General features: G+C 35.1%; 2 protein-coding genes across 2 annotated transcripts in view; one reads left to right on the top strand and one right to left on the bottom strand.

The window, feature by feature from the left end:
* The window catches only part of SYN2 (synapsin II), a gene marked incomplete at both ends in the record, with an annotated part of 82,883 nt that overhangs the window by 19,929 nt on the left and 48,319 nt on the right, over positions 1 to 14,635 (top strand). Inside the window, one exon of the mRNA XM_009697673.1 lies at positions 3,712 to 3,801. Coding sequence (XP_009695975.1) covers positions 3,712 to 3,801 — 90 coding nt within the window. The remainder of the gene's footprint in view (positions 1 to 3,711; positions 3,802 to 14,635) is intronic.
* Positions 9,338 to 14,635, bottom strand: part of TIMP4 (TIMP metallopeptidase inhibitor 4) — a 25,889-nt gene continuing 20,591 nt past the window's right edge. Inside the window, exons 3-5 of the mRNA XM_009697672.1 lie at positions 11,055 to 11,169; positions 10,269 to 10,393; positions 9,338 to 10,096 (exon numbers count right to left, since the gene is read on the bottom strand). Coding sequence (XP_009695974.1) covers positions 9,899 to 10,096; positions 10,269 to 10,393; positions 11,055 to 11,169 — 438 coding nt within the window. The 3' untranslated portion in view covers positions 9,338 to 9,898. The remainder of the gene's footprint in view (positions 10,097 to 10,268; positions 10,394 to 11,054; positions 11,170 to 14,635) is intronic.

Below are 14,635 nucleotides of genomic sequence, written 5' to 3' on the forward strand. Positions count from 1 at the left end.
CACCCATCAAAGTTTTCCTGTTTCTTTAGTCCTAGAGAATGCCAACTCATCTGATTTGGTGAAACAGACTATCCAGAGAATTTTGCTATCATTTTAGTTGTTACCATGAAATATTAGATGGCCAGTTGGAGTTCTTCCACTGTCAGTAGAAGCAAGCCTTAACTTGTAAAGAGGACAGGTAATGAATACTCACAATAAAGGAAAATCTCTGACAGAAAAGGTTTTAGAATACACAGCTCAGTGGTACTTCCCTAATAGGGAACAACTGTAGAGGCAAATGTGAAGTAGTTCATTGCATGAAAGTCTTTTTCAACGTACCAGGAAATTCCCCACTGGAATGGACAATGATATATATCGTTCGGTCTGGCAAGAGAGATTAGAAGCTTGTTAGAATTAAAGGTAACACAAAGCACCATCTGGAGGAATTAATTTTAAATCTCATTTGATATTTAAATTAAATATCTTTGAGGAAAAAGCGTCTGAGTTTGTTCAGGAAAAAATCCGAGCATTTCAGGGATGACTTGCGTGTAATTAAGTACATTTTAACTCATCTGAAGTGATAAGCAAAGTCATTATTCAAATCTTTATGAAGTTAGCAAAGTGGTTTTTTGTAACTGTGCACTGCTTAATTACAGTACAGTCTATGTAGTCAAATTTATAGTGTTCCATTCTTCATGTAATGAAACCGCATAAAGCTTTTATATGAAATCAAAGGGAGTAAGTGTCTTTTTAACTAAGTATTTCTTCTTATCTGTATCATACTTTGTTGGAAAGGAGAAAAAGTACAGCTGGTGCTCTCCTGTTCTTTTATGGAGAAACAATCTGTAGGCCTAGATGTGAAAACATTAATGCTAGTAGAAAAGAGAGGAGCTGACATTACAAAGAATGTTACAAAATCCCACTATTTCCTTTGTAAAAAATAATCTGAAAACCATAAATACATGTACCTGAGAATATCTCTCTATGAGCTGAAAATAAGATGCCAGATTTGAAAATGAGAATTAAATTCAGCTAGCTGAAATAAAAACGAAGTAACTTTTTTCCACTTTCTTGCCTTTTCTTATGTTGAAAAGACTCCTACTGAAATACTAAGCTCTATGAGTTTCTTTTTTTATGTAGTAGTTAAAATCTCCCAGGGTTTTTGGCATCCATATAAAATACTTTATTTAAATATAGAATGGCTCTACCAGTATCCTCTATTTCATGAACATCCCATATCTGAAAACATTCAGCATTAAATTAGATAATAATTCAGTAGTTTACTATCTAAAAAGATGATGCTCTTGCCCAGGGAAGAATGTGATCAACTTTACTGTGATTTAAAGGTATAATTTAAGGTCATATTAGCGAGTGTGGTAAAACAAAACATTTTCAAAACTCTAATCAAGGCAAAGCGTTAATACAGGTGGGGTTTTTTTTATAAAGTCTAAAAAATGTCAAATCAAACTTGTTAGTGTAGTTTCTAGTGGACCTTTAGAACTTGGTTTAGATAGAGCTTCCAAACTGTCCAGATACAACAGGTTTTTTAGAAGTGGTCTTTTGCTTCAGCCTGTATAACTGGTGTTTGCTCAAAAGGAAAATATAAAAAGGTACACTCCAGATCACACTTGAAAATTGATAAAAGTTCATTAAAACATAAATTAAATTATTTTTCATAAATTGCCCAATAGGAATCAGTGAAAATAAGAATATTTACAGTGGTTTAAGGATGTACAATTAGAATTCCAGAGTTTTATGTGAATTTGGGTTAAATTTATCAAGTTACTTTTTTGGGGGAGGAAAGTTTGACAAGAGATTCCTAAAATTCACACAGGTGAAGCAGTGTCTAGGGGCAAAGGATAATTCATTCCCCTTGGCTGTGGGAAATATGAGTTATTTCTGTCTTCTGCCTCAGGAAATTTAAACCTGCTTTTCCTACATGCTATTTCATAGCTTAATTACTAAATTAGAGGGTACTTTAGAGTGATAAATACGTATTATCTGTGGTTGATACTATTTTATTTTAAGTAAACGAACATTTACTAGTATTAATCTGAATTGTAGCTTTCTTACCTCTTCAGTGAATGCCACAACCCTTATAAATAATGCCAGATTCTCACTATCTTTTGCTTGCTTTCAGTGAAAATGGAAAAGAAAATAAGGAATGAATCACAGGAAATACAATAATATCATTTTTTTTAAAAAGTTTTTACTTAAAGATAGGTAAATAGATTTATTTTAACATAACAATTGTTTGGCAAAAATCGTGTATTTAATAGGCAGTATTTGCTTACGAAATTTTGAATTTGGATCTTGGATAAGAACAGAAATAAATAGTAAGTTGTCATGAAACCTATTCACAAAGCACCTTATTTTGGTAGCTGTGACAATATTTGCTTTCCTTGAGGTCTGTTTTGTCCAGCACACTATCTAACTAGAATTTCTTAAGCTTTTGGTGAAAACTACTCATCATGAAGGTATTTTCCACTGGATTCAAAATTTAAATATGTCTTTTACCAAACCTAAGTAAACACCACTAAATTAAACAAATTGTCTATGCCAGCTGGAAATGTGACACAAAGCTTTCATAATTTTTTTTTCCTTTTCAAAAGTTTTTACTATCACTGTACCATAAATTGCATTAACAGAGTAGGTATTTTATCTAACTGCGTTATGGACAGAGTTCTGTTGTTCTTTGCTTTTTCCCCTGTTTGTAACCAGCAAATCCCACTATTCAAACTGTTGTGCTAAGTTGTTTATGTCTCATGTTGGCATAATGACAATTAAACACATCACAGGCATGTGTAAGCCAGAGCTTTGGAGTCTTGAAACAATAGTGGTCTTCTGACTGCCAAAGTCGTCTTGCTCCCTAGAAACCTCATTTGCTAAGCTGTGATTTCAAAAGTGATTTAGGTTTTGAACTGTTACAACAGAAGAGTTGATCTGTTCACTAAAGAGAAAGAACAGGCCTGAAATACATTTCTCTTTAATGAAGAATTCTTTTGTCTTTTTGTGTTTAAATGTTGTTTTGCTTTCTGTGTTAGGTTATTACAGTCCAGCATATAGGTAGATGGATATGTTGGAGAGAGGACTCAGAAAGAAAACATTAATAGAAATGGCAAAAACATGTAGCTATTTCAGTTATCAACATCTTTGTTCATTGTGGAAGAATGGCCATGTGGCTATGGTACGTGGCTAGAGCCTAGGAAATTAAAACTTTCTTGTTTGTTTTTCACCTGACTTGTTACATATGACAGAGTTACTGCTTTTCTTTGTTTGCCTGTTTTGCAAAATAACATTTCAATGTCACTGAGGTGCCAGAGGCTAAATTAATGTGAAGTATGTCTGATCTTTAGATTAAAGATGGTAGAAAATGCAAAATTATGATGATTTTATTATCATAAAATTTTATTATCATAAAATCACCTTAAAAATATACAGAAAATGAGGTATCTGAAAACCAGCGTTCCAATGCATTTCATTTTCTGTATGTGTGAAGGCTTAACTCTTAGAGGTATTGTTCTTTGTTGATCTGTATTTGAAGTCATAACTTGGATGGACTAAAAAGATGCACGTGTGAGAGAGGAGGAGAGAGAAATTGTATAATGTGTATGTGTATTTGCTGAGTTTATGAAACACAGAAGACTAGAAGCAAAATGACAGTATGAGATCATTTTGGTAGAACATGGTTTCTCTTCTAAGCTTTTTGTTTTGTTTTACTTTATTTTACAGTTTGCCCAGCTGGTATCTGTCTACAAAACTTTGGGTCCGGAGAAGTTCCCTTTAATTGAGCAAACGTTCTATCCAAATCACAAGGAAATGGTACGTGCAAATACCAATACTAAATTTGCTTACTGTCTCTGTAAAACAGGAACTGTAAACACACAATTCATTTCCCCCATTTACTGTCTGTTTTAAAAGCCATTTTGGAAGCTTTCAGAGCGATGAGACTGGGTGACCACTTAAAAGCATTATGATGGTTAACTGGAAGATTTTCAGATGTGAAGGTAGTAATTTTTCAGCTAACCAACTTCAGATCTTAGAAAGATTAAATGCTTATAAAGACACTGAACAGCTATTAAAGTGCAAGAGTTACTTTTATGGTTTATTTTCAACCTAGTCCTTTATGATATGTTTGAAGTGTTTATTATCTTTGTAGATGATGCACAAGGCTATGTGCCTGTCAGTGTAGAACTTTGAACTCATCTAAAATCAGGGTGGTTATGACTTGTGACCTTCATGTACCTGAACTGACATCGATTCCCAGTTCTTTACAGACATAAATGCATTCATAAAAATAACACTTTAGTCATGACCTGTCTTACGATGCAGACCCTTTTTCCTTACTGAGTATATTTTTCTAGAGTATATTTCTTTCCTGAGTATATTTTTCTAGAGGGAAGTACTTTCAGCGCTGAGAGAAACTGGAGGGAGGCTATTTGCTGATTGAATAGACTAGCAGAAAAGCATCAATTATTTTTAGAATATAATCCATTCAGCACGTCACACAGCTGTGATTCAAGTACAATTGGAAGGTCGTGATAAACATGTTTAAGGTCCCCAAGCTGTAATTGCTGTGTGTGTGCCTTCAGTCTCTGGCTAGCACTTCGTTATCATAGGTGTCATCTAAGATAAGCCTCAGTGACAGCAGTTGACTAAGATTTCTTCTGAAGTCTTCTTTCTCCCACGTTTCTCTCATCATTTGGTAATAAACACAGTATGGTGCAGTTCTGCCATATTTTTTGATGTATTGCAAGATTGGCAGGATGGCTCTTCATACTGCTTTACTAGTTGTCTCTGGTTTCTTTGCAGTATTAACTCATAGATGTTTCCACTTCTCTTGTCACATATGACACTTCTGAAAAGAGCTTTCACCACACTTATGTATTTAGTAAATTTGCTACACAGAAGCTTTGTAGAGCCAAAGGAGAATGGTATTGATCTGGAGCAGCAGATCTAGATGTTGTCCCAGACAGTCAAAGCTTTTCAGAATGGAAGGGGTTTTTTGTTGATGGATTTGTCAGGAAAATACACAACTTTATAAATTATTATTTTTTTTTTTGCAAAGGAAGTGGTTTATGCCTTAGAGATTCGTTCATAACAGGTGGAGAAGGAGAACCACATCTCATATTTTGCAAGATGTTTTTTTAAATGGTAACAAGTTTTATGTCTCCCTCTTTTCCTGAGAATATCCAAGATTAAAGCTGGTTTATCATTTCCTGTGTGCAATTTATTGTTGCTTCTTCATTATTTTATCAGCTATTATCCAGTCTCCCCAGGGAAGTGATCATGGCACCAAGCCTGTTAGAGTTCAAGGAGCATCTGGACGATACTCTTAGTCATATGGTTTAGTTTTAGGTAGTCCTGCAAGGAGCAGGGACTTGGACCCAATGATCCTTATGAGTCCCTTCCAACTTGAGATATTCTGTTATTCTGATTTTATTGAAAAAGCAGGCCTTTTTAATGCATTGCTAAATTGCAGTACGTAGAAACAAAGAAAATAGCCTATAATTTTGGGACAAGAATTAATGTGTTAGCTTTATATTGTTACATAGCACGACCCTGTAGAAGGTCTACCAGTTCAATTGCAACCTGCGTCTTCAACAACTGATTGAATTCAAATTTGTAATAGAACACAAGCAAGAAAATGTGTGTGTGTGTTTATAACGCATATTTTGCTTAGGAGTATAACTATTTGAGTGGTTCTTCCCCCCTCTTTGTTCCTCTACATTGCTTATTAATGTCTGAACTGGTAAATTATTTGTCTTTAGGTTGAGCTTTTCAATGTTAATATTCTCCACAGCTGAGTAATTTTTTTACACATTTTTATGTAATGAATGTTAACCAAGAGAAAATTAATGCATTTTGATATTGCATTGCCATATGTAGTTTAGAGGTGCTGTAATAACTGATTGTGATGAAGCATATTTGTTTGTTTTTTGCTTCTGAAGAAATTACTTGGAACTTTGTGGCTTGAAAAATAATCAGGCAACATGGTAGAAGATAAAATTTTATTCAAATTTCTAGAATGGGTTGTAAGATGATCTGGATATCAGAGTCTCCTAGTTGAGGAATCATATCATGCTATTTAAATTTTGTTGGTTTTTAAACACTGTTTATTAATAGCTGGCCTCATTTGCATTTACTTTTACAGAATTTGGTATTTATAGTTCAAAATATTTTTTTGTAGTTCCTCTTGTGTTTGCTTCTTCCCTTCTTATCCTCCAAATCGTAACTTACAGCTCTCTCCCTCCCTTCCAGTGCAAACCAGTTGGGGTGGGGGGAGGAGCAGGGGAAAACTCCAAATCTCTGTGAATTGAGTTTTCAGCTGAGCGTGCCAGAGGTACAGTTGTGCTTCTGTTTCTTTGGCTTCTTTCATACTATGGTGATCATTTGTACCGACTCTTTAGACGGCAATAAAAGGTAAATAAACAAAGATGCCATTCTTTTGTGTAAAAATGGAGCTGCTTTAATGAAACACTTTTTGAAACAGAAACATTGATCTCAGACTGATTAAAACTATAGAAAATGCTGTACGGCTTTTTGAACTCATTGCTAGTTGAGTCATATCTACAGCCTTTCCCCAGTAATTAGTTCCCTTTATTTCACTACATTCCCACCTCTTATGTTCTCTGTCATGAAAAAAAAAGAAGGCTTTTGCAACATAATTGTTGGTCAATTTAATTAAAACTCGACTGGAACATTGAGAAAAAGCCAGCAATATTCAAGGTGTTGTTTTTTCCGCTGTTCACCTGTACAGTCTCCCTTCTCTGTTCTTTTTCCTACTCTTATCATAAGTCATGTGAGTCATTTTCAAATTAAAATCAAATGTTGTACTAGGCTATATTTCTGCTCTAATCTTTCATATAACACATACACAGTTTCAAGAAGTAAAAATAAAATGTAAAAATAATCTGCTGTTGATAATATATCAATGCCACTACAGTAAAAATCTTGATAGGAAAAATAACGTACTCGGAATGTTGTATTGTAGTTAATCCTTTTCATAATCTTTATCAGTGCTGAATCTCAGGGAGAATAAAACCTCATTCTGAGAGGGTCTTTTGTAAAGCTTTTCTTGCCATATTTATTGATATGAGGGGAAAAAAAAAATCTTCATACCATCCATTGTGGGAAGTTTGGCCGGATTTATGCTCAGACAGAAATCAAAGTGGATGGCCATTAATTTTGAAACACCTCACATGGGATATTTTATGGCAGGTCAAATATAAAATGTTTTTAAAACTAATTATGGTATACAATTCATATTACAGTTTGTTCATAAATATCAAAGAAAACATTTTTACAAGGTACATAAAGAAAGCAATCTGAGTTGGGTTAGTTGAGTTTAAGGTCTAATTACTATAAAACTGAAATAGAACTATGTTGAGTTCAAAACCAGAAAATATCTGTTTGCTGCAGAGTGCTATTCAAAAGACACCATTACGTCAAAATGGATTTGGAAACAAATGCTACACTGTACATGTATTGAATGGTAATTAGCCATGTGCTTGATTCAGACTTTGTATGGTTATTAAGCTCTTGCAGGCTTGTCTAGGAACTGTTTTGGTTTGACATGAGGAAATAAGGCCTGTTTTTTAAGTCTATCTGTAAATCGGTAATATAAATGCACAGCACTGACAGTAAATAGCACTGTCAATATTGTCTCTGCAATATCGATTCCTTTTTGGAAGCAATGTAGCCTTTTTATTTCACTTATGCAAGCAGCCATTATAAGTCTACGGTCCAAATTAGTGTTAGGTAGTTTTGGGGTTTTGTTCTGCTTTGCTAAAGACAAGCTAGGGCTTTACATTTGGCAGCACAAATAAATGGTGTTTTAATTTAGGATTGTAAATTAGAACAGCAAAACTGATTTACGGTAACTAAAAAGTGAAACATTAACTATTAAGGGACTTGTATTCCTCAAAGGAATAATGGTGTGCCTTCCTGTTGACCTTGCACCATTTGCACTTCATTGAAATTGTGTAACTTGAGCCACAAAAAAAGTAAATAAGAATATTTATTCTCACAAGAGTGTTTTCAAACCTATCCTTTAAATATGGATTCATGCAATTGTCAAAAAACACATTAGAAGCATGAACAGAATATGTCACAATATACAGTTGGGTTGTTTTGGGGTTTTTTCAAGTATATGTGATATATCCAATACAACATATTGCTGTCTGACAAGATACATGGGACATGCTGAATTTTATGTCCAAACTACTACTTCATTGAATTGAATGGAATTGGAGATGCCTATACACTTAAAGGTGTGCATATCTTTCCAAGTTTAAGTCCCAATGATTTCATAAAGACTCTATAGCAAACAGACTAAAGGAACTATTTGGAAAACTGACCCTTGACCCAGTAGAGAGTAACAGCTCTGATTCTTAATGAGCCCATAGGCTGGAAATGTCACACTATAGTCAGCAAAAAAAAGTGTTTGTGTTAAACCTTTAAATAGACCTAATCTAACCAAATGAGAATAGAACTATCTAAAACTCTGCCTGTTGTTCTAAATTCTCATATGAGGAATACATGAGAGTCATTTCTAGCCAAAATTGGAATGAAGTGAATGAAACCCAGTGGAGAAAACTGGAGAGAGTAAAATATGTCAGAAATGGCTGCTATTACAGATTCATATCCTGTGTGATGGTTCTCATCCAGTTTATAGAACACGAGCAGTTGGACAACTGTCTAAACTTTGGCATTTACTGAAAAAATTTCTTAAGTTTTACCACTGTGAACTGAATTATTTTTGTAAACTTAAATATGTGTGAGATTAGTTACTAACTACAGTAATAAATTCATAAAAGTTAAGACACTAAAAACTAAAAGGCAAAATACATCATAACGCTTCTCTAGTATAAGTTAATGAGTTACCAAATTCATTATGACAGAGTACGATGGGTATTCATGAATGAAAAATCATTAATGTAAATTTAAATGATTAAATATGGTCAAATATTTGAGAGCTTTATAGAAATCACCTGCAGTGTAAGTTAATCAATATCTCTTGCATATATTTTTGCATGAGTTTCTAAAGCCAATGTACTGAAATACAATGACGTAGTCACACATTTAGAGAGGCAAATACTACAGCTGCTATGATGATGGACATGGTTTCTGTAAATACAAGCAGTTTTAGCCTGTCATTATTGGTGTTGATTCTGTAAAATGCTGAAGCGTTAGAACATCTGGCTTTTCTTTCAACAAGGTATAGCTAGTCCATAGGAATATTTAATTAGGTCAGAGGATTTTGATTATCAAGGCTGGTTTTTAACTCCGTTATCAGTGAAAGTTACAACTCTGTAACATAACGAAAGCTATGACGAGTAACAAACAAAATAGGGAGCACAGATTGTTTTAATCACAGAAGTGTTCAACTCGTTTCAACAGATAGGGAAATACAGGGCTTTTTGAATCTTTTTTAATAGTACATTGTTATAATACTTTACATATACACTGTACAATAATTCTTTTGTATCAGAAGACTTTCATACAGAAAAAAATAGTTCTATAAAACATTCCATAGTTGTTCAGAAAGATTTGGAGTAAAACATGGGACTCTCTTAATCTGTAGGTTAACAGAAATAGGGGACAAAATTCTGGCAATTCATTTGTTCTTATACATTCATATTGGTAAAAGGGAAACTTGTTACGCCTTAGAGGACACGGAGGAGCATTCTCAGCTTGAGCCTCTCTGTACAAAGCATAACTTTACAGAGTAGCTACCTCCAGGAGATTTGTTCCTCATCTTGCATGAGTGCCAGTTCCATAGACTGGTACTTTAGCGGTACAGGACAGTATGTTTTTGTTTCTAAGCAACAGATACATTAGACAATGGCAGTTCAAAGCTGTGAGCGTGCAGTGTGTGGTGGAATTAGACTCCAAGGCTTTGTAGGAAGTGATCATTTTAAGGTTCGCTGATATCAATAAAGTCTTTCTCTGAGGGAGGATCACCTCGGTACCAGCTGCAAGTGCCATCACTTCTCTTGATACAGGCATAGTGCTTGGCTTGCTGCCCATATAGCTTTCTTTCTATCAGCCAGTCTGTCCAGAGGCACTCATTTGGTGTAGTGACTGAACAGGGCACCGTGTAGCAGGAAGTAATCTAAATGTGAAATAGTACATTAATTCAGTATATGGCAGGTTTCTTTAAAATGCTATTTATTCTGAAATAATATAAAATATGTGGTGTATAAGAGAACAGTTCCCACCAGTGAAAACTGCTAGTGCCTGTAAGGTGGGCTCCGCCATTAGCCAGTGTTTTGTTCTGTACTTACTTTGCAGCCACAGCCCATTTGATATCTCTGGTTAAGACTCCTCTTTTGAGACAAGGATAAATCATCCCATGGTTCAATGTAGTTGCATAAATGGATGAGGACTTTACCATCACTTAAAATTTGGCCTACAGCATGGAAAATAAGAAAAATAAGGCAAGCAAGTAAAACTGTTTTCTAAATACTGAAATAAATTGCAAGAATACCTGAAGTTTTTAACTAATTGCATGAAATTAGTCATATTTCACACTTTTTCAATTAATGTAATTATAACTGAGAGAACTGTTCTGCTGGTTGCATGCTGAATAAATGTAAAAGATTTAAGAAGGATATTTTTCAAAAGATGCTGATAAGCCAGCAAGGGATCGATGCAAATGCAGTAGTACATTAAACTAGATTTCAGAACTCCAGAGAAAAATCTGAAATTGCTTAGAACCCCAAATCCACATACACGTAGGCATGTGTTGTCTCATTGAGTATGTTTGCATTCCTGGGAAAATCAGTACTGTTGGTTTTAAACCAATAATAATAGCATACTTCTTGTTTACTAATTACATCGTTACTGACGTGGACTTCCTTTGAAACTGCTTTAGGATTGTTGGATGAAGGATGGAAAACACGTAAGATCACAGTATAACTGCAGCTTTACACAATTTGTACATTTCATTGTGTTTGTATTATTTAGTACATAAATATATTATTCTTTAACAAGGGCTGGTGTATTTTTGCAAAGTCAATCTAAGCAGTTACTTCTGGTTTTATAGGTACATCAGTTTTGTTACATTTTACCTGTCAAAAGATACTGTTTTTTGTTGTTAGCTTCTAGTTTTACTCCACAGAGTGACGAATCAAGAGGGGTATAGACATACTGGACATCCTTGAGCTTTTGAAATCCTTTAAACATCTGAAAAATATCAGGAACACAAAATCAGTAGTGGAAAACAAACATGGAAAAAACGGTTGCAAACAACAGCTGAAAGAAATATATGGTGTATCAAAAAGTCTCTGAAGTCTGAACTTACATGAGAAAATACCAACAATTAGACCCCTTCTCTACACTAGATGGAACATGTCCATTATTTTTGGAAGGAAATTAGGTCTTCATGTTTTTTAATGTGCTTTTTCAGTGTTTTTAATGGATATTTAAAGCTTTCTCTTCAATTCATATTCTACTGGCATCTTCCATTTAAGGAGTAATGCAGAGACAGCATTCCTCTCAGACAAGGTGCTGCAGTGTTGTAAAACGCAAAAATTTCTCAATATATTAATATGGGAAATTTTATCTTGATCAGTGTAATGGTGTTTGTCTTCAAGGACGGGAAACGTGAAGAAACTGAGCGTTGTTCTTAAACATTAAAGCAAGCTGGTTTTCCACATCCAGAATTTTGCCCAGTGCGGCCTTCCCAGATAACTGTTAGAAAATGGGATCCAGCTCTTAGAATTTATAGTCCACGGCACCAAAATGGGTAGGTTCAGGATCAAAGCCTTTGCAGCGTCATATTGGCTGCTCCTTAACTAGCATTTCCAAGTATGAAAATAATTCTTAAACAAGCCATTAAAAGATCAAAACAAATTTAGTTGTGTCCAAATGTGAGAAGGGACCGTAAGATGCTAATCAACCTCAGAATGCCTGTCATCACCTAATATGACATAACTGAAACCCCAACACGTCGGAGGCCCCATTTAGTGACATCATGCTGTGCGTTGACAGCTGTGGACAATTGCAGGGCTCACAGCTCCCAAGGGCAGGCTCTCTCAGTTGCAGCTGGCGTCACTGGAAAATGTGTTCGCGTTACTCAAGTGCTCTCAGGAGATTTAAATAGTACAGGGCACTAGAAAATACGCTGTAATATGTTGATTTTTCTGAAGGCTTATTTATGGAATAAAAAAAGCCAAAGTTGTTGTCATTGGGCTTCTGTTCCAAAAATATTAGATGTGAAATTGAAACACTTAGTAGAAAAAACAAACACACCAAACCCAACCAAAACAAAAACCAAACCGGTGTCCTGTGCAAAGCGGCAGTGAAAATAATAGAAAACATACATAATGATGATGAAAATGTGCCTAATTTTATTAGATAGAAGTAGTCTGGTATGTCAGCCCAACGTACAAGTTCTCAGAAGGATGGCCAGAGGAGGACGCAGGAGCCCACTGCACATGTGTTGCGGAGAATCTGCCCGATCTCTAACCCAGCGCTTCAGTGGGAGCCCCAAGCCTTCCTCACTCCCAGTAAGAGCCACTGGATTTCTGCCACCTTTGAAACTTGAATCCCCTGCTTCTACTCTGCTTAAATCTGCCTTATTCAGGGTGTGGGTACTAGGCACAGGTGTCTAGTACATAGTAACTACCTGGACTGTGCAAGTACCCTCTGATTTGAGTTCTCTCCACATGCAGAAACCTTTGGTTGGGCTACAATGTATAGTAGGGTACTTTTCTTCTAGTATCTCACCACTTGATCTACATTAACTTCAGAGGCATTATGCTGACAACACAAATCGATTCAGCTATAAAAAATAAATAAATAAATATCCACGGCAACTTATAATGGAGATCTAGTTAATATTTAAAAGAGTTTGGTGTTTGTTTTGTCGTTTGTTTTTTTTTTTTTAAATTACAGTCTGACCTCTCTCATGTTTTGACCTAGAAATTTGCTAAAGCATTTCTTAAGATTATAATTTTCTGTTTAACTCAGTAAATCCTATTTGATCTTCTCAGTCATATTCTCTCACCTGCTAAAAGTGTGGATACATTCTCTGTAAAGGGACAAGATGGCTTGATTAATTTCTGCATTGTGGTGTGGTCCGTTTACATTTGAGGTTCTGGTAGGACTTTTTTGAGGTAGGAAAATAGGGTGAGGAACTGGGAGAAGAGAGAGATGCGAGCCTGATGGCAAAGTCTATATTGACACTGTCCCTGCCCTTCTGAGGTATATAACCGAGACCAGTACACAGCTATTGTTGTAAGATTTTAGAATACTTCTTTTTTTAAGACTATCTGTATTACTTTCCAGTGTCCTGGGCATGTTTGTGTTATAACAGTTAAATTCTTCTTTATTCTGTAAGCCTTTTCAACTCTATTGAGGCATATTTTCTTAGCTTTATATACTGATTAATATCTAGCATTAAAACTGCGTGTATCGTTGTAAATTGTATATACCGTTGTGTTTAGCTTAAATACCTCCTCATATTCCCACTGTGAGAGGACCCCACCCTTTTGTAAAAGAAGTCTGATTCTTTCAGTGGGTTTCCATCCATGCAGCTTGTGTGGAAAATACTTAGCAGTTTTGGTTATACTAGTTTAATTTGGTAAAATGTGTTGATTTCATGTATGAAAGTAATATCTTGGGCCTTACTTCACTACTCTGGTAATATACGACAGTGTCACAAAAGCTAATGGCACTGTTTTAATATTTATCTGGGTCCTCAAAGTAAGTATAATGACCATGTCAGTAACAAAAATATTATGAAGACAAATATTGAATTGCATATAAATCATGTGTTTTCTTCTCTCTTTAGTATAATGCTGTAAATATTGCAATAAAAGAAAATAACAGTAAGTGAAAAAATGTATGGCTTCTTAACATGCCAACCCATATATATAAAATTAATAAACCCCATCATTATTCTTTTTTTTATTTCTGAAAATGAATAACAAAATCATATTTAATATTTCTGTCCAAAAGTACCAATGTTTTAATGCTAAGCCTAATGCACTGGATTTAAAATAACAGAAATAAAATTTTTGTAGCAGGAGTAGCATAAACCAGCCACACAAATGTTACATGTCAAACAGCCCAGAGAACAGTATAAAAGAGAAGGAGCAGCATTTTGCTGAATTTACAGTTGCAGTAAAATGTAACCTCTATATGTTCTGTGTTTCTTTTCCAAGAGGGGAGAAGAAGTGCTGAGGCATGTGTGAATATGTGTGTGGCTTAAAAAGTATTCACTAAACCTAATCCTGAATTGATAATTGTGTTTTAGCTTGATAGATCTTAGAGCTGAAAAGAGATGATTAGAGAGTCTATTCTTATTTTCTGTGTTCTATAAAGTGAATTCCTAGCCTTTATGGATTTATTTCAGTGTCACAGTGAGTTTACTAGCCATCCCACAAAAGATTTGCAGTTTACAGAAGCTGCTATTTGCTCGCCCACTCTGTGTTGCGGAGATTTCAGGCCAAAATCCTTCTGTTGCGTTTGATGGAGACACTGAGCAGAGACCTGGGTCCCGACACAGCTGAGCAGCCTGTGTGCCAGGGTGGAAGCCTCAGCTCCTACCTCTTCTCATCTGTCTTCTGGCCAGAAATAAGAATTTGAAGGGTGAGACTATTATGACCAATTTGTCTTTAGTGTAAGCTTGCATGTAATGATGAAG

This window comes from Cariama cristata, unplaced genomic scaffold, assembly GCF_000690535.1.
Source record: "Cariama cristata isolate BGI_N322 unplaced genomic scaffold, ASM69053v1 scaffold803, whole genome shotgun sequence".
NCBI classification, from domain to species: domain Eukaryota; kingdom Metazoa; phylum Chordata; class Aves; order Cariamiformes; family Cariamidae; genus Cariama; species Cariama cristata.